The sequence below is a fragment of the Cololabis saira genome, chromosome 20, assembly GCF_033807715.1.
Source record: "Cololabis saira isolate AMF1-May2022 chromosome 20, fColSai1.1, whole genome shotgun sequence".
In the NCBI taxonomy this organism is placed as follows: Eukaryota; Metazoa; Chordata; class Actinopteri; order Beloniformes; family Belonidae; genus Cololabis; species Cololabis saira.
Genome location: NC_084606.1, coordinates 19,264,204 through 19,285,353, shown reverse-complemented (window position 1 = coordinate 19,285,353; position 21,150 = coordinate 19,264,204). Strand labels below are relative to the sequence as shown.

Sequence of the window (21,150 nt, the reverse complement as noted above, 5' to 3'; positions counted from 1 at the left end):
TCAAAAAAAGAGAAGAGAAGTAAGAGGGATACAAAACATGTACTGTATGTTGTACTATTATACAAATTTATTGAAACACATGGGTCTTCAGTAGGGATTTCATATGGATCCAGACCGTTAATAATCATTATTTTCTCCATATACCGCTCCCTGGCTTCCTTGTTTAAGGTATCCCGGTAAATTCCAGTTCCTTTCCAGCAGTTTAACATCTTTTTTTTTGCGTTCCGTCTGTTCACTTGGTGAAACAGAAAAGCATCCCGTCTTCTATCTATCAAAACAAATGAAGCGACGGGACAGGAGTTTTCCGGCAGTACGCGCTGGTGCTCATGGGAAACGTAGTGTTCTTTCTGGTAAAACACTACCGCTTTTGTCCAAAAGATGCCGCCAAACTCAGAAAAGCTGAAAGTTACGTTGTGCTGCTTTAAATCTCTTAACGGTCTCGGGCCTTCTTATCTGTCTGATCTGCTTTTACCCTGTAAACCCTGGCGGACCCTGAGATCCTCCGGCACCGGCCTTTTAATCATTCCCAAAGTTAGAACCATAACCCACGGTGAGGCATCATTTCATCACTACGGCCCACGTCTGTGGAATAACCTGCCGGAGAACCTCAGAGACTGTTGATGCTTTTAAAAGCAGGCTCAAGACTCACCTTTTTAAATTGGATTTTAGCTGATTCCTTTTAGTCTTTCTCATATACCCTTGTTTTAAACTAGCTGTTCTTGTTGTTTTAACCCAAGTTTTATGGTTTTAAGTTGTTTTCATGTTTGTTTTAGCAGGTCTTGCTTTCTAGACCTACTTTTAGGATTTTATGTTATACTTTTAAACTCTTTTAGTGTGTATTTTAACCTCATAGCCTATCTTATCCTGCTTTCTTGTAGCTTTCAGCTCCGGTGTTTCCTCATGGGGAGCCTCCATGCTGGGAGTGACTCTGACCTGCAGGGGGTCGTCCTGGTTCTGGTTCTGTCCTGGATGGTTGTGGAGCTCTGCACCACGGCTTCACCGCTGTGGTGTGGACTCCTCTATCTGTCCGGGCCGGGATGGTCTCTGTGGGGGAAACCCTTGTAGCTGCGGGTTAAGGGACCTCCTGGCGTGGACGGCTCCCTGTTACCGTTTCCTCACCTGGATCCTCAGAGCTCAGCCATGTACTAGTGTGAGCCTGTCTGTGTTTGTGTGGGGGGGGGGGGGGGGGGGGGGGGGGGGGTCATTATTAAGTTTTATGTAAAGCGCTTTGTGTTGCATTTTTTATTTGTGTGAAAAGCGCTATACAAATAAAGTTTGATTTGATTTGATCAACAAATATTCACTGTTAATGTCAAACATGAAGATTCTGTAAACACAAATATTTGTTTTTATTTTTCAGTCCACTGATGAACACATGAATTTAAAGTTTGACATTTATTCATTATTTGAAGTAATTCCTAAACTGCTGCGTCTCAAAACTGTTGCGTCGTCTTTGCACAAGAATTTTAATTTGTCAGAATTTAACCAAAACAGTTGAATTTCCCTCACCGACAGAGCAAAAGGAAACATTCACATGTCAGAGAATCTAACAATATCTAGTCTATGTTTCCAACAGAGGACGTGTTCACATGTCAAAGTGAGCTGAGGTCAAAGTGTGTTTAGTTGTGTCTTAAAGGAAGGAAGCAAAGACAGAAATAGAAGTTAGAATAAATGTTACATTCAGTATTTGTAGGACACATGATGCAGCATTGGTTTCTAACAGATTTCTTGTTCTTTGTTTCTGTTTAACTGTTTTCTCTTTCCACCAAGAATTAGTGGTGACTGAGATCTGATGAAGAAGATGGGATACACTTTGTTCTCTGAGTTATTCTGTGAGTATGTCATAATGATGTTTTCTGCTTAGATCATACAAACAGAGGAAACATGTTAACAGAGAGAAGTGTAAGACTCATTTGTAGACGTGTTGAGAGCTGGAAAAAGGAAACTCTTGGTTTTAATCAACATGCAGTAGTTGTCTTGTAGACAGGATTTGGTAGAAACTTCATTCAGATTCTAGACGACTGTTGATGGTTTTATATTAGCTATTCACCAGCAGTTGTACATCTTACTTTCTTATGTTGTACATCATCTCTGTAATTCCCTCCTTCACTGCAGTGCTGTGTTCTCTCCTCTACACTGGACGAGCTCAAGGTGATGCTTTTTTACACTTTTTTCTTTATTGTTGGATTAATCTCAACCTGCTGCATCACTGTCAGACACATCCTTTGTCACTTTGTTTGGATTTATATCTACCAGATGGTTTCAGTGCACGTACCTGAACACAGAGATGATCAAAGTTTATAAAAGTGTTGTACGTTACAGATTATATGTTTGTGTTGTTCTAGATGCTGTTCTGACTATTGAACCCAGTTGGTTGACTTTTTTTGCTGGAGAGTTTGTTACCTTCATATGTGACATGAGGGAAGGAAGAAACGATGACTGGGAATACAAAATCATCAAGGATAGTTGGGATCTTGGTTCTTACGATACACACCAATCTTACACATTATATCCTCTGCAAACCTATCACACTGGTGAATATCAGTGTCGTGGTCGACGTAAATCCTCAAATGTAACAAAGGACAGTAATATTGTCTCTTTAACTGTATCAGGTAAGTCCTCAGTTTCATCAGCATGAATAAGTTTATTATGATTATTATCATGCTTGAGTCCTGCTCATATATTCATATTACTTTTGGTTTTATTAATTACAGATTTAAATGTATTTTCATATCTGTAAGTTAGTTATTTTGGAAAAACCTGAAAAATCAAACGTTGAGCAGGATCTCGGAATTTTTTTTAAATGAGTCAAATAAAGAAGTGAACTAAAAAAATGATTGATCTTTGTATCAATAGCAAAATTAAATCACGATTCTAAAAGCGGTGCATTGAGGTTATAAAGTCATTAATACAAATTCAACCTCATAGTTTGTTTTCTGGTTTTAATGAACATATTTTTGTTGTTAATAACAATATAAACTTTGAAGTGTTTAGTACTCACAAATGTTTCTCAGCTGTCAAACGCAGCTAAAGTCTTATTTTTAATTAACATATGTCTTTTCACATTTTAAACTTATGAATTTTTGTCATATTTTGATTGTAACGAAGAAAAAAAAAGAAGGATTAAAATAATTTACCTCATATTTTACTTAAATGCTTATAATTATCATGTTTATGTTTTTAATAATAGCATATAAACCCAAACCCAGACTGGTTCAAATCTCAAAAACCACACCAGTAGGAGGAAGTGTGACTCTGAGCTGCTCTGTGGAGAACTCTGCTGGATGGAAATACGACTGGTTCAGACGAACCTCAAACACAAATGAAGTTCAAGTCAGAGCAAATGATGTAAATGGATTTATCGGAGTCTCACAGGGAGGCATCTACAGGTGCATAGGATCAAGAGGAGAACCAACCTTCGATACTGACATCAGTGATCAAGTCATCTGTGAGATAACCTGTAAGTTCTTTAACTTTGTTTAAATATGAATATTTTCACAAAGAGTGAGAATATAATCTTTACTTTCTTGATTTCATGTGTTTTTATATCTGGTGGAAACAGTTACAAACAAGGTTGTTGTGATTCAACAACCCAACTGGCCTCAGATATTCAGAGGTGAGACGATCACTCTGACATGTGAGGTTCAGGGAGGTGAAACCACTGAGTGGGGGTATGAATGGAGAAGATCTGGTTCAGATACACCATGGAAACATGAGAAAACGTGGACTTTCACTGCTTCTGAGTCCAGCAGTGGAGACTACACATGTAAGACCAGACGCAGAGACGACCCGTATTCTTCAACAGAGACGAGTGAAGCCCTCAGATTGTTGATATCAGGTAAGTCATGTTTGATGATGTTTGGTCCAACTTATAAATTGTATAAATAAGAACTGATGAAGAAGAAGTGATTATTTTCCGAATGACAGGTAACTTTGATAGACGTCAGTTCTCACCAGCAAAAATGCTCAATCAAGACAATCAGGGTGTTTAATATATCCAACAAATTACTAATTATAACTTAATACTTTGTTGTATCAAAAATAAATATAAAGTTTAAAAATAAAGATCTTGTCAAAGTATTTGAAAGGATTTTTCCAAGTTCTTAAAAATACATTTTTTTAAACAAATAATAATTCATTTTGTTCATTTTATTATCTGTGTGTCGCCATATTTTTGTTTTATGAAATCCTGGTGATTTGCCAACTTTGTCCTCCAGTCTCCTGCACTTCCCATCTTCCTATCGCGTTATGTATTCAGGAACGACATGTTTAAGTCTTAGATGGATAATTCAATCCTTCTTTTTCCCTCAATTGTAATTATTACATTGGCTCAAAAATTAATCGTACATGTAATTCTTTTTTCAAAAGTTGATCGAGTTAGCGGGTTATTAACAACATTTTTATGACATATTTGGTTAAATATAGAAAAAGATGAAAATCTCCCTTGTTAACCGCAACTTTATATCTCTGTTCATAGCAGCTGGTTTTAGGGGGCGGAGTCAGACACTCCATTCAACTCAACATGATTCTTACCAGGATATCTTATTTGTAATTGGTGTTAGAGCTTTCTGTTGTCATCTTCTAATGTACAGAATGTGTCTTTCATTACAATGAAACAGATAAATCATCTTTATTCTCATCTCCATGACAGATGAACCAAAGACCCAACTGAGAGCCGACACCAGACTCATCCCAGTTGGAGGCAGAGTGACTCTGAGCTGCTCAGTGAACCCGTCATCATCTGGTTGGAGATACTACTGGTACAGAGACGAGGAATCCTCTGAACCCCTGACTTCACCAGATGCTGTTTTCCAGTCAGATGGACAAATCAGTGTCTCACAGGGAGGAATCTACTGGTGCAGAGGAGGAAGAGGAGAACCAGTTTACTACACAACCTTCAGTGATCCAGTCAACATTTACGGAGCTGGTGAGTTTAAAGAGGTTTACTTAAAATTAATAAATAAATACTGAAAGTAAAGTCTCTGTTCCTCCATGTTCATTTAAATTAAGTTTACAGGTAAAGATGTTTGTTGATTGTCTGTTCTTGTTTGATGGTTTCTTGAACGTTTACAGCTCCAAACAGAGCAGTTGTGACTCTGCACCCCAACTGGCCTCAGATATACAGAGGAGAGAAGATCACACTCCGATGTGAAATCCACGGAGGAAACACTGAGTGGGAGTATGAATGGACGACCAGCAGCTCAAACAAACCACCAAATCTAAATGAATTCACTATTCCAGTTTATTCATCAAACGCTGGAACCTACAAGTGTAAAGGCAGAATGAAAAGTAAAAATATTTCAACAGATTGGAGTGATTCCTTCAGTTTGACAATATCAAAAAGTGAGTCACATGAGTTATTTTCAGAATATACTACAGTATACTCTAGTATAATTCTAGTATAATTTATAAAACACAACAATAATATTATCTTTGACGGATACACGTTTCATAACTACCTTCAACAAAAACCAAATGTCTCCAACAGCATCCATACCTGTCCTCTCTGTGTCTCCATCATGGCTGAGTCCTGGAGTCTCAGTGACTCTGAGCTGTGAGGTCAAACATCCGTCTGCAGGATGGAGCTTCTACTGGTATAAAGCTCTTCCTCAACTACCAAATCTGTCCTACATCTATGAGCTGCTACCTGGTAGCACCAGCGGGACTGCACAGGACTCCTACATCATTGATGGACAGACACACACAGCAGGATATGCATGTAGAGCTGGACGAGGAGACCCAGTGATCTACACTCATTACAGTCAGACTAAGATGGTCTGGTCTGCAGGTCAGTTTCTAGACCTGTTTATTGTTTTCTCTCTCTGTCAACACTGATGTTTTCTGCTGCTGTTTGATAAACTATAAACTGTCTTTTATTGGTTCTGGATGTTTAAGGTCCTGTAATGTTACAGATGTATAAATAATACATCACCATGAGGTCTGATCCTTCATGATGGTTTGTTTTTCAGATCCTCATCCTTCAGCGTCTCTCACAGTAAGTCCTGACAGAGTTCAACACTTCAGCTCTGACTCCGTCTCACTGACCTGTGAGGGAAACTCGACTGAGTGGAGAGTGAGGTTGACTCTTAACAACTACACGTCTACCTGTTCCTACTGGGGGACAATGATCGGATCAACATGTGTCATTAATAGACTGCAGCACAGAAATACAGTGTTCTGGTGTGAGTCTGGATCAGCATTCAGCAACGCAGTCAACATCACTGGACAGAGTGAGTCTCATCACAGTTTTCCATCATTGAGACTTTATGACAAATTTATTATCAGTATCAAATGTTTAAGGCTGTTTGGAGGTTCACTGATAGCAAAGTATGACATTTTCTATCAGTTTAAGGTGATTGATTAAAAAAACAAGACATTTTTTTTGCAAATACATATGTACATTTTGTAGATAATTTGCTAAACCTTCCATAGAATTTCAAATCTTCAATCTTCAAGTCCTGTTTTAATTGAAAATCTGTAGAAATTTTAATGTCTCAAAAAGCAGAATAATTATTGTTCCTCATTTGTGGTTTAGACAAACTGCTAAATATGTAACTGAATGTGCATTCAATAATATAAAAGATAATTCATTTATTTATTTTTATTTATTTATTCTTTATTTAATTCATTGATAAAATAAAACAATAAACAATTTAAATAATTTAAAGCATGACCTGAAACAAATCCTAATCAGAAGTTGAATGTTCATGTTTTCCAGATAATGACGGTATCATCCTGGTGAACCCCGTCCATCCTGTGACTGAAGGAGCTTCTGTTAGTCTGAGCTGCAGACTGAGACGACAAAATCTACTTTCCAGTGTGTTTTTCTACCACAATGACAAACTTATCCCGAATGATGGCAGAGGGGAGCTGAATATCTCTGCAGTGTCACAGTCACACGAAGGTTTCTACAAGTGTGAACATTCAGGAAACGTTTCAACACAGAGTTGGATGGCAGTAAAATGTGAGTAAATGTTCAGTTGTTCTGTGGTTGCAGGTACAGAGAGATTATAAAAAACCTTTTATTTTTTCTTCTTTTTTTACAGCGGTGTCCAGAACAGAGAGTTCTTCATTTCTTTTTCTGGTTTGGTTGCTGGTTCCTGTAATTTTACTGAGTTTTCTTCTGCTGCTGTTGTGTCTCTACAAGAAGTCAAAAGGTGAGAACTTTTATTCTTTTAAATAACTTGATTTCACTTATAATTAAAAAAGCATGCGTTTATAGCTTTTTCTTTAATGTGCCTCCAGGTTAGGGTTAATTTTAGTTTTCAAATGCTGTCAATCATAATTTATACGGATATATACTGATTTTATAATACAAACCTTTACTCTGACAAAATACACTACTTAACTATCTGAAACATTTGTCTCATTTTCTAGATTCATGCTGTATCAGGTTGGTACATCTCTGTTTCATTTTAACCATAAACCATCAGTTCTTCTCTTTTCTGTGTTCGATTAACTGTATTTATTGTGTTTAAGGCGGGTCCAGTCAGACAGCAGCAGTCAGAACTCCACCACAAATCAACCAGTCAACCAGCCTGAAACCGTTGAATACGACTCTCTTCTCCACGGTCTGAAAATAAACTGTTTTTGTTTTTTGTGTTTTGTTTTGTGGTCATCAGAGAAAAAATATTATTCACAACCAAAAATATCCAGAGTTTAAACATGTAAAATTTTCACAAGGAACTTTTTAAATCAATTAAACTTGAACTACAATTAAAGCGACTTCAATAAATAAACATGTTTTTATTGCAGGTTCTGTTGATGTCTATGAGACCATCAGACCCTCTGGAGATACTGGAACTGGTACAGAACATCTTCCAAACATTTACTAAATTATACTTCATCTGACGTCAGGCTGTGTCCAAAATAACTTTTATAATTCACCAAATATTTCAGATGAACAATTAACTTCAAAACCATGAATACATGAAACTAAGACTGTTTTCACAAAAATATATTTGATCTTCACAGGGAATAATCACAAACAAGAGGACGCTGTTTACATCAATATGAAGACAAGAACTGCAGGTAGAGTCACCTGCACCAGTCAGAAGTTCATCTATCTATCTATCTATCTATCTATCTATCTATCTATCTATCTATCTATCTATCTATCTATCTATCTATCTATCTATCTATCTATCTATCTATCTATCTATCTATCTATCTATCTATCTATCTATCTATCTATCTATCTATCTATCTATCTATCTATCTATCTATCTATCTATCCATCCATCCATCCATCCATCCATCCATCCATCCTCTCTTTCTTTTTGTAAATAAAGGGCTTAAAATACAGCCAATTCTAAGGAAACTAGTTTTAAAGCCTCCTTAATAACTTCTCAACCAAAGGCCAAATTGAACAATCACTTTTAACTTTAAAGTTTTAAACAAGTGCAGTTTTACTACTGCAGACAGACACACATCACAGCTTTGTTTCAGTTCGGACAGATTTTGATTGTTATTTTTAAAAAAACAACCTTTCTATTACTACTAATACTACTGTCTTTTAGCAGACGCCTTTATCCAAAGTGACTCACATCTGAGAGAACAATATTCTAAAAATATTGATCTAAACCGTTTAAATGTGTGTTAGTATCATTGTCCTGCAGGTAGTTGTGGGTCATCAGTTCAGTTCGTCAGCTGCATTAATGAATGTCCACATTCTATCACAAGATGGAAGCAGAGTGGAAGATGTCAAATCACGCACTTCTAAGACCCTGAACAATCTGTCTGCTTTATTTACACATTGATGACTCATTGATGCTGTGTAGAAAATGATTTGTTTCAAGTGTTGCAAATATCATTGTGTTTCATTGGTTTGCTCAATAAAACATTCAGAGTCTCCTCTGTCTTTACTGAATCACGTAATCCACAGATTTTAACTAGATTTACAGATTTACACTGATGCACAATATGAGTCACACAATGAGATAAAAAGTTAATCAGCCCAGGTGTCAGTTTGGTGACAAAAACTGAATTTCATTTAGTGCAATTTGCTCATGTGCAGTTAAAAAAAAGAAGAAAAACAACATGAAAACACTGCATATCGCTCGATTCTCTTTTTTTCTTAAAGGGAACCCTGGCTATTACAGTTTTTCTCAGTCGCTTTGGTGCTATTCTCAGATCACTCTTAACATTTGCACAACACTTAGTGCATTTCTCAGAACAATTATCACAAACTGCAAAACCTAGTGGATGACCTGCAAAAGCGCGTCACTTGCTCAAAATGGATTGTCTATCCCTCAAAAGCAAGTACTCATGTCAATGAAACTGTCAGTGTCGTCAAAATGAGAAGTCCTGTCACCATCGTTTATGAGCATGATAGTCAAATGGCTTTGTCATGTTTTCATTAGGACACTATATTCTCTAAGAGTTTTCTAATGTAAAAAAAAAGGTCAGGACTTGGTGACACTACCTGAAAATGCTCAAGGCAGAACTATACACTACTTGTACAGCCATTTGAAAACTACAGTAAAGTTACACATTGCTGTAGTTAGGGGAGTAACTGAGTACAAGACACTGAATATGTATGTTTCACATTTTTACTGTATGCTCTTTGCAATTCTACAGCATTGTGCAAAAGAAAAATACACTACAGTCACTAATTTACTGTAGAACAAACATAAGAAACACCTTTTTGGTAAAGCTGTGCACAAATGTGAACAATACACTATAGCAGTACATATTCTAACTGAACATAGGTACAGTAAATCATTCTGGCACATCCAGACCTTCCTGTCTGTCTGGCCACATATTTTCATCTACATCACAACGGATATCATCCCTTGCAATGCAACGAGGAAAGTATCTTCTGGAGTGGCGAATCCACCCTCTGCATGAATCTGCTGTGATGTCGTCACATGCTGCACCCATGGCTGCTAGCAGGGCCATTTGTGTATGTGGACGCCGGTCATAAACCTTCCACCTCCAAGCGGAAAAAAACTCCTCAATCGGATTAAGGAATGGGGAGTAGGGAGGGAGATACTCGACCAGCATCCTGTCATCATGTGCAGCAAACCACTGCCTGACCAGAGGTGAAAGGTGAAAACGGACATTACAGTTTTTCACAATTGCTAACACACGTTTTTCACAACCTAACGGCATTCTCAAAACTGCACACACAAAACTGAAAACATCACACACAAAATGCTAAACCCTGTCACTTCTTCTCCAGGAAGACTCTTTTCCATCAAATCTCTTAACTGTTCCCAAAATGGAGCTCATGTTTTCATTTGGTACACACAGCCATATTTTCAAATGATACACACATACCATTCATTTGGTACACACAACTAAGCATTTACTGCACACACACCAAGCATTCACAGCACAATGAAGTGCAAAACTGAAAACACAATCATAGAAATGGAACACACATGGATGTCAATGACTATTGAGAATAATCAATTTATCTTTTTGGAAGATTACTGTGTAGGCCTACTTTTGTCATAGTCAAACATAAAACAGCACAAACATATGCAGCCAAAAAATGTTTTATTTATTTTTCTTTTATACATTTTTGGACATAAATGTACTGTGAACTGGCCTGCTCAAACCCCCCCTCCATCATGCCTCTGGTTTCTATCTGGCTAGAGGGCCTCATCCACATCCACAGCAATGTCCTCCCTGTCCAGGCAGCGTTGGAAAAAACGCCTTGAGTGGCGCATAAAGCCCTGACAGGACTCAGGACTTACATCGGCACAAGCCTCCTCCATGGCCTGGAGCAGTGTGACCCTGGTCTGTGTGTTCCGTTCGTATACCTGAGATGATGAGATGATGAGATATACTTTTATTGTCCCATGAGGGGAAAATTGTCTTGGGCAAAAGTGCACAAGTGCACAAGTGCACACACACACAGAAAATACATAGAATAAACACACAACAATACACATTAGAAGCACGATGAACAGTACACAGTAGCAGCGTTGCACAAGGTAAGGAGAAAAACTGGATAAAACATTGCTCTCAAGGCCCTTTGATAGTGCAGTCCTGATTGCAAATGGCTCACCAGACGTGGATGTTTTGAGATTTGACTATGTGTGTGTTGTAGATTGATGCTTTGTGATTTTATGTGAGAAGTGTGTGCAACGACTGAACACTGAGTGTAGTGTTTTGACAACAAGGTGTGTTGTAGGTTGATGCTTTGAGATTTGATGTGATAAGTGTGTCCAACAACTAAACACTGTGTGTAGTGTTTTGACAACAAGGTTGTGTGAAATTGACAACAGAGTGTAAAGAAGGAAAGTCAGAGTCTAATGCAGATAAGGGAGTGTGATGTAGTGTAAATTGTGTTGATTGATTAGGTACTTAAAGTGATGGTTGTGCAAATTGTGCCAAGTTTTCGTTTTTTGTGTGTTAACAATTGTGAAAAACTAAATTGTGAAAATAATTTATCAATATTATATTATACAAAGATGGTTATTATTATTATTATTATTAGTATTATTATTATTATTATGTATAGTATATTATATTATTATTAGTATAGGTATCGGATAGGTGAATGGATGAATGAATGGGATGCCTGGGTCTGGGGCCCTCCGTTGTCGGGCCTGCGCGGGTGTCGCCTTGTTGGGGGGTTCCCTCTCTCCGGGCCCATCTCCGGTCCCCCCCGCTGCCTCTGCGGCGGGGCGCCCCTCTGGTCTTGGAGGGCCACTTTCGTGGGGGACGGGTGCGCCTCCCCGCGTCGGCGGCCGGGGCGGCTCTGTCTCTCCGGGCAGGCTGGCCCCCTGCCGGGTGGGGGTCGTTGGCCTGAAGGGTGAGGGCCTCCTGGCCGCGTGTCCGGCCCGGACCGGGTGGCCGGGGATTGCCTGGGTCGCGGTCCGCCGCCGCGGGATCCCTGGCTGCTTCTTTCCGCGCCGTGGGGGCCCCGCCCGCGGGCCCCCTCGGCCGCCGCCGGGTGGGGGGGGGGCCTCGCAGGCGGTGGGTTGCCTCCCTCCTACTTCTCCCCTCTGTGGGGTTGCCGGTGGCCTGGGTTCCGGGCTCTTCCTTGTCGGCCTCTGGTCTCGCGGGTGGCGGGGTTGCTCCCCCCCCTCCCCCACTATAGATACACTTCAGGTGGAGCTTTGTTTGGTTTATTACACACACACACACACACACACACACACACACACACACACACACACACACACACACACACACACACACACACACACACACACACACACACACACATATAGTCATTTAGTCACATGCATACACACACACACACACACACACACACACACACATGCATGATCATATACATACACACACACGCGCATAGACATACACACTGGCTTGTTCACCTGCATGCTGGCTCTCTAGTTTTTGGGTTTAGGTAGCGGTAGCGATAGCTTAGCTCAGACTGCGATCAGATCTCAAGATTTAGGTCGATTGCTGTTCGTGTTTTGGATGGCTCCGTGCCGGTTTCGTGCTTTGTTTGTGGTTTTTTGTTGCAGATTTCCAGTGCTTGACGTGTGTCTCCGTGTGTTCCTGCTTCCTGGATTGGCAGTGGATGTCGTCACCCCCCCCACCCCCTCCCCCCCAAAAAAAAAAAAACACTGGGTTTGTATGTGTATATTTATGTATGTGTACGCATATGTGTGCGTATATATATGTATATATTACATATAGTAATAATGCACATATATACACTTTTGGTTTCTACCGTCATGGTATCAATCAATAATATGTGTGCAAACAAGGTAAAAAAAAAAAAAAAAAAAAAAAAAAAAAAAAAAATTGTGAAAAACTGTATCCCATACAACGACATAATTGCTCTGTTGGCCTCCACCCCTCTCATTCTCGGGGATTATATCCCTGTAAAGAGAGTCTAAAAAAGTGAGCAGGTGTTGTGTATTATATGGACCAATGCGTGGGATATGGGTGAGGACTCCATTCTCCGAGATGGCTGCACACATTGTGATATTTCCTCCGCGTTGGCCTGGGATGTCAGTGGTTGCTCTCTGTCCTATTCTATTCCTTCCACGCCTTCTACCTTTGGCCAGATTGAAACCCGCCTCATCGATGTAGATGAATGTGTGCAGTGGTTCCCTTGCTTCCAGCTCCAGTACACGCTTTATTGAGAGAGAGAGAGAGAGAGAGAGAGAGAGAGAGAGAGAGAGAGAGAGAGAGATGCTAGTGTACTGCATGGGACTACACAAAGTAAAACAGTTTACAGTGCTGAAAATTAGAGTATACATAGAAGACATGTTTTACCTGTACATACTGGTGACGGATCTCCTTCACTCTGTCACTGTTCCGGTCAAATGGCACTTTGTACAATTGTTTCATGCGCATTTCATTTCTTTTGAGCACTCTATCAATTGTAGCAATTGACACAGATTCAATATTGCCAAATACATTGTTATCCTCTATGACAGCGCTTTGAATTTCTCTCAACCTTATTGCATTGTTTGCAATCACCATTGCACAAATGGCTTCCTCTTGCTGCGGGGTAAAAAGGGGACCTCTTCCACCTCTGTGAGGTTGTCTTTCAATCCTATGTGGTGCAGAGTAAAATTACACCAATGCACAGTAAACATGAGATATTACTGTATGAGATGTTGGATTACTGTCAAATACTATACATACCTGTTCTCCCTTCAAAATGTTTGAATGATTGAATTCACAGTGGTTCTTCCAACATTTGGCTGCACCCTCCCACCAGCCTCAGCCATTGTGAGGCCGTGATTGATAACATGGTCCACAATTGTAGCCCTAATTTCATTAGGAATATGCGTATGTATTCGGCCTCTTGCCCCTCTTCCCCTGTTTTGTCCCCTTCCCCTTCCCCTTCCTCCCCGCATCCTCACCCCTCTTCCACCATGCTGACCTTCCATTTCTGTGTCACAGAATTGTAGAAATGGTACACATGTCTTGCTCGGTCTATATATGCTTGCCAAGTGATGGTTCATGGGATTCAGCCCTGAGTGATTGTGGACAAGTGGCTTGTCATTGGTTGCAACTAAATGCTTCACACACCTCCTCATGAGTGAAAACTGAAGTTCACCTGAGAGCAATTGTTCAATTTAGAGAGATTTCCAGGAAAAAATGATAAAGAAAGGTATTACAGTAAATTAGCTTGACACAATTTGATAACTTGTTCAACAATTTTGGATGTAATGACTAAAGCAATGAAATGAGAACTATTAGTTTTTTAGGAAATGACTATTCAGCGTCCATAAGTATAGTTCATTTTGACTGACATGACATAAACAAATGATAATGTTGTAAAACAGCAGAGAATTGTATGAGAGCAACTGATACATGTCCAAAAGCATTTGCAATTTGTTCAGAGGAAGGAGAAACTGCTACTATGATGTGGACAAAGGACTACATGTTGTGGAGGTTGAACTAATAGTTATGAGAACTTTCATTCTGATCTGAGAATAGCACCAAAGCGACTGAGAAAAACTGTAAGACATGTAGGTCTTAAAAGATAAATGTTGGTATCAATTATAACAATGTGATATAAAAAACCTTTTTGATGTCTTTGTTTTTATAAAATTTGAAAATATAATTTAACTCGTAGGTCGCCATTGTTGTTTACACCGCAATGCATTCTGGGTAGTGACGTCACACGGTTGCACCTGCTGGCCCCCGTACACTGTTTTGACTGTTCAACGAGATAATCCAGAGGATAAACATGTCATCTGTTCAGCCATTTCAATTTGAACCCGAGCACAAGGTCAATGAGGAAGACAACACTGAAAACATATCTCAAAACGAGCCAAACGAAGACCAAAAAAGACGGGATGAGGCGAGAGTGGGACAAAATCCCAGCAACTGCGTCTCAATGCAAACAGAGGAGGAGAGCGTTTGCTGTCAAGAGCTCGTGTTTTTGTCAGCAGCTTCACTTTAAGCTATTGTGTGATAAAACGTATTCCAATATCAATAATTTTGGAGATTATTAGCATCCACCGCTGTCCTATGCTTTATAAATCGTTAGGACAGGTGGCGCCGCCAGGATTCAGTTTTGTAATAGGCACAGAAACAGTCCGTCCACTGCTTTATACGGCTAATTTCAGGCTCTCACTCCTGAATATTCCACTATCCATTAGGGAGAGGATAGGTTGGTTGGCTATTCAGTGTTCAATAAGTATTTCAAAGATCTTTTTTCCTGAAACAAAACTTTGCAGTGACAAATTGGATAAAGTGCGCATTATGGTGTCAACGCATCAGAAACACAGATGAAAACACAGCTAAACAGGTGCACCTGTTTAGCTGTGTTTTCATCTGTGTTTCTGATGGCGGCGCAACAGAAACCCAGATGAAAATGCAGCTAAAAACATTAAGGTGACGGCGCACCTACAAAAAAGTAAAAAAAAAAAAAAAAAAAGTGCCGCACCATAAAGCATGAACTATAAAAACACCATAAAACTCAGATAGACTAACCGACCACACGTTTCAACTAGCAGATAGCCGATGCTACAATAAAAACCCCAGCCAGATCTGCGCGTCATTAAATTAAATAAAGATGTTCTTGCCTATTTGAGTCTGCGCCTCCCGTTTCGTCAAAGTCCCGGGCCAGTCCCCTCAGCCTCTGGTCTGTCATCAAACGGTGGACCCAGCACGTACCAAAAATAAATCCTTCAAAAAAAGGGTATGCACAGTGCGTACAGGATTCCGGCTGGCTGCGCCGCTGCATTATATACAGTTTAATGCACTGGTAAGATGCGCACGACTTTGATCTTTTTTTTTTTTCTTAATGTTTTTAGCTGCCTTTTCATCTGGGTTTCTGTTGCGCCGCCACCTGTTTAGACGTGTTTTCATCTGTTTCTGGGTGCGCTGTCACTTTTAATGTTTAGTTGTGTTTTCATCTGTGTTTCTGATGCGTTGACACCATAATGTTTATGTTTTCATCTGTGTTTCTGATGCGTTGACACCATAATGTTTATGTTTTCATCTGTGTTTCTGATGCGCATAATACTGTCACCATAGTGCGCCGTGCGCACTTTATCCAATTTGTCACTGCAAAGTTTTGTTTGAGGAAAAAAGATCTTTGAAATACTTATTGAACACTGAATAGCCAACCAACCTATCCTCTCCCTAATGGATAGTGTAATATTCAGGAGTGAGAGCCTGAAATTAGCCGTATAAAGCAGTGGACGGACTGTTTCTGTGCCTATTAGGAAACTGAATCCTGGCGGCGCCACTGTCCTAATGATTTATAAAGCATAGGACAGCGGTGGATGCTAATAATCTCCAGAATTATTGATATTGGAATACGTTTTATCACACAATAGCTTAAAGTGAACAGCTGCTGACAAAAACACGAGCTCTTGACAGCAAACGCTCTCCTCCTCTGTTTGCATTGAGACGCAGTTGCTGGGATTTTGTCCCACTCTCGCCTCATCCCGTCTTTTTTGGTCTTCATTTGGCTCGTTTTGAGATGGGTTTTCAGTGTTGTCTTCCTCCTTGACCTTGTGCTCGGGTTCAAATTGAAATGGCTGAACAGATGACATGTTTATCCTTTGGATTATCTCGTTGAACAGTCAAAACAGTGTACGGGGGCCATGGATCTATAATAATAACTGGATCGGACGTCAAAAATGGCCGCCCATTCATTTCAATGCATTCTGCTCAGCCAGCGCATCCGCCGAAAAAATCTCTGACTTCCGGGTTTACTTCCGCATACAGCGGCCCATAGAGCATGCGCAGTTGAGTCACCTCCCATGATGCTCTGGGGCCTCCCATCATGCCCCGGGGCAATGCCGCGAATATTAATATAATATGTATTAATATAATATATTAATTAATGTATATTATTACATGTATAGCATTACATATATTATTAATGTATTAATATAATATAATTATATAATATATATTAATATAAAACATCCGTGGAATGCACGGACACGGCTGTGACGTCAGCCGTGACGTCACGCCCAGAAAGAGACTTTTCTTTTACTTTTCTGGCCGCTATAAAACATTTTTGACGGATATAAAGTCCATGACTTAAAAATATAGAATACAAAGATTAGTAATTGCCGGGGATTACAGCTGGAGGTGTCCTGTGAACAGTTTTAGAGGCTTCTCTTTTACTATTGCGGTCTATGGGAAAAAAGCTTTCTGGGCCGCATGGGATTTTTGGTTGCAGTACCGCGGCTGGCCACTGGGAAAAATCGGCGCGCCTTCTGAGTGCCAGACCCGGGGGCTGACGGGGGCCAGCAGGTGCAACCGTGTGACGTCACTACCCAGAATGCATTGCGGTGTAAACAACAATGGCGACCTACGAGTTAAATTATATTTTCAAATTTTATAAAAACAAAGACATCAAAAAGGTTTTTTATATCACATTGTTATAATTGATACCAACATTTATCTTTTAAGACCTACATGTCTTAATAGCCAGGGTTCCTTTTAATACTGTCACCTGAATATTATTACTTTATTTCTGCTGTAAATGAATCCTAACAGCTGCTTTCCGTTTAAACCCCACTCCAGACTGATGATGTCATCCAACCAGAATAAAGAAAAAGAAAAAAATACAGAAAAAACGTATGTAAAGTTTATATTCACCTGAAGGTCAAAATATGTTTATTTCACTTTTCAGTTTAAGTTACATCTGAATGTGTTTTTTTGTGTCAAAATGCAGAAACAGACAAATGTTTGAAATATGTTATCTTTTGTGTTCTGATATATTAGTTTTGAAGTCAGCATCTTTTGTTCTGGACATCAACAATTAAATTTATATCTTGTATTTTTGTTATTTTTTGTTATAACATTAGAACTGTATGAACTTTGTTTTTACTTGTGGAGGAATTATGAAAGTCTTTTTTTATTTTTCATGTTTATTCTCTTCTTAATTGTTTTATGCATTCTTTAACTTTATTTTATCAGTCAGTTTTTGTATTTTTATGTTTTTAAAGGTTGTGTATTTTTTGTACTCTCAAATATAAAACACTGTTATGAGCAATGTAGCTGATCATAGTCTTACTGTCAGGGTTTGACACTTCCCCCCAGTTTGAGTTTCAGTTCTGTCCCTCCTGTTTCCCATTTGCCCTGATTGTGTCTGCACCTGTGTCTCGTCGTGTCTCGTTATCCCCTGTGTATATCTGGTCTTGTCATTCCTTTGTTCCCTGTCGGTCCGTACTGTTTGTTCCCTCCATGTGCTCCTGGTTTTCGATCCCTGTGTACGTGATTTAATTTTGATCCTGCCAATCAGCGCTTTTGTTTTTACCCTTTATAGAATAAACCCTTGTGTTTTTTTGAGAACTCCTGCCTCCAGCCCTCTCTCTCTCCTGCGTTTGGGTCCTCAACACCACACCTTGTGACACTTACAGTGTCAAGAAGACAATGTTTTTATTTCTTTAATCATCTACAAATGTATCAATAGTAATTAATAAAATATTTACTACACAACATATATTGTGTTATTGTCTTAATACAGATTCAAGTGTGAGATTAGTGTTTCATGCTTCTTTTAGATGTTACAGATGCTGAACGGACTTCTACAAATGATTCACTGGTTCATCCTCTCTCATATCTCCTCCAACAAACCTCGTTTCTCCTCCAGGAACATTTTAGGAATTGAAACATCCTCCAAAACATTTGATACCTGGATCACAGGCAGGAGGACGGAGGAGAGGAGACGAGGAGACACAAATGACACAGATGGGACGAGTCTATAGAAAACTTCTTATGAACACCGTCCAAACAGTCCTGCAGCTTGTTGATAACAAAGAAAGAAAAACTAAAAAGATGTGATTAATATTCCTGCAGGAAGAAAGAAAAGAATCTGTTGGCTTCAGGTTTAATAAAAAAACTTCAAGACTTTGGTCATTTAAACTGTTTTATGTTTCAATTAAGTCCTTAAATAACAATGATACTGTCAGATCGCTGTCACAGTTTAAATAGTTTATTATAATTACTACATGCAACAACAACCCAGTCGGGTTTCAGCATAAACTTCATAGAAAAGTTGTTATAATTGATCTCATCATTGAGCTCATGATCAAAAGTTAGAAAAACTAACTTAATCATTTTTTTAGTTTGAATCACATCAGACTTAAATTACATGCAAACATGTTTATCTAAAGTAAAGTTATATTAAACTGTATTTCTCACGTGTGTTCATGTGCAGCATGAAGAAAACTGGCTGCTCTGTTATAATTGTAGCTAAACTCTCCAGGTGAACTACTAACTGATTCATATTTGGTTCTGATCAATTTCTCTATTGATCAACATTTTATTCAAATGTTTCAACCAGATGTGACGATATGATGTTATGAAGATATTATAAAAATTTAAATTCTTCCAAGGTGCTTAACTTTTAAATGAAAAGATTCCAAAACTCGTCCATCACATGATTTTCAATTTGGATTGTGTTTATTATCCTAAAGATAGATTATTATTTTATTTATTCATACTTAAATAAAAAATTAGTATTAACCTAACTTAAAGTAAACAGACATTTCTTTCACTGACGTGACCATGAAACTTCAAACACACAGACGCCATTTTTTTATGTTTCTGAAGTTTTTTTTCAACAACTTTATAACCATGTGACCTCGACATTTCAAAGTTATGCTGAATCGTGGGACTGAAATAGAAAACACACATTCTTATTCTAAAACACACATTCATTCTTACACTGAACTTATAAGTACTGACATTGATTTCTGGAGTTCTGGATGAGACTTGTCCTGGTAAATAGAAACAAAGGTAAGACAGCAGCAGAAACGCTCTGCAGGCAGGAGATCTGCAGTAAAACTGATACAAAATGTAAATAATTGATTTCACAAAGTTATTCTCTCAGTTCTTGGTTGATTGTCCTTTCATTTAATAATACAGAATGTAGGACAGGTTTTTCACATAAATATTTCAGAGCTGTGCTTTCTGGCAGCTATATGAATATGTCCAGATTAGTTATTTTGTTGGTGCCGTGTCCCAGTGTAAAGATGCATTTAATGAAGTCTGTTTTGTTCTCTGAGGACCCCAACTCTCCATCCTGTGGGCCCCCGATTTTTCAGACTGAAGATAAACCCATAATTTTGTCTTCATTGTCTCAAGTTACTGGATTCACTTTACTGGAAACCGCTGCAAATGGTCCACAGACGTCAACATCTCCCTGACGTTGCACTTGGAAACCCATGTGTGAGGATGCTGTTCATTGATCACAGTTCAGCATTCAATACTACTGTTCCCAGAAAAGCTTTTCAGAAAGCTCAAGATCCTGAATCTAACATCTCAAGTCTGTAATTGGATCCTGGACTTCTTGATTGACTGAACACATCATCTACTATCACAAATTAACCTAACACACGTGGTTTTAGACTGTGGCAGGAAGCAGGACAGAAAACCCACACAAGCACAGAGAGAACTTGTGAGCTTATGAATGATTTGATTTGAAATTGTAGTTGTTTTTTTTTATTCATTGTTGTACTTTATTGTTTGTTCTACCAAACAAGTACAGGTGTTTCTTGGAAATGAGACCCCACGTCTCAATGTATCTAAAAAAATAAAATAAGTGAAGCAGTTGTGTTTTCACTAAAAATACTGGTTGGTTGTTTTGTTTTTCAGTAGATCTGGACCACACTGAGTGTTCCTCCTAGTTCTGTATCAATTATTATAATTCACCTCCAGACCAGGCTCTTGTAACTGTGTTTTCTTCTATTTAAGATTAAAAACCACAGAAAAATGAAAACATGTCAGGCTGCTTCTCCGTGTGACCACTAGAGGGCGACTTTACCTGATAATAAAAGTGAGATATTTCATGTAAATGACAAAATCTGACTATAAAATTATGTGTTTACAAATGGTAGAATAGTTATAAAATGTTGAAACAAAAATTATGGTTCAGTGTTTACTTTGTTGAAAAAAAATAAAGGAAGCCTTCAAGTTTCTTTCTTTACATTTGCATTTCTTTGCATTTGACCAGCTTTTATAGCGACTGCAACATTAACCCTTCAGGTCAGTTTAGTCCGTTAGAAATCTTCAAATATGAACTAAAGCAGCAGACAGACCCACTGACTGATGTAACTCTACCTACATCAGTGTAAACAGCGCCTTCCTCTGGTTAATGATGAAAAGTTCAACTGGAGTAAAGAAGCCAAAAACTGAACATGGGGGAGGAACACAGAAAATTAACAGAAACTAACACAGTCAAGCTCATTTGACATCACAGATGGTGGTTTTGTCTGCTTCGTCAGT

At 38.8% G+C, this 21,150-nt stretch overlaps 1 protein-coding gene across 1 annotated transcript; it reads left to right on the top strand.

Moving 5' to 3' along the window:
* Nucleotides 1-1,844: 1,844 nt before the first annotated feature.
* Nucleotides 1,845-7,478, top strand: LOC133420474 (B-cell receptor CD22-like). The gene is made up of 11 exons (XM_061710168.1): nucleotides 1,845-2,151; nucleotides 2,346-2,612; nucleotides 3,191-3,460; nucleotides 3,563-3,838; nucleotides 4,652-4,927; nucleotides 5,074-5,343; nucleotides 5,489-5,788; nucleotides 5,970-6,230; nucleotides 6,719-6,964; nucleotides 7,047-7,157; nucleotides 7,378-7,478. The coding sequence occupies exons 1-11, from the start codon at nucleotides 2,076-2,078 to the stop codon at nucleotides 7,476-7,478; spliced, it is 2,454 nt and encodes an 817-aa protein (XP_061566152.1). The 5' UTR covers nucleotides 1,845-2,075.
* Nucleotides 7,479-21,150: the final 13,672 nt, after the last annotated feature.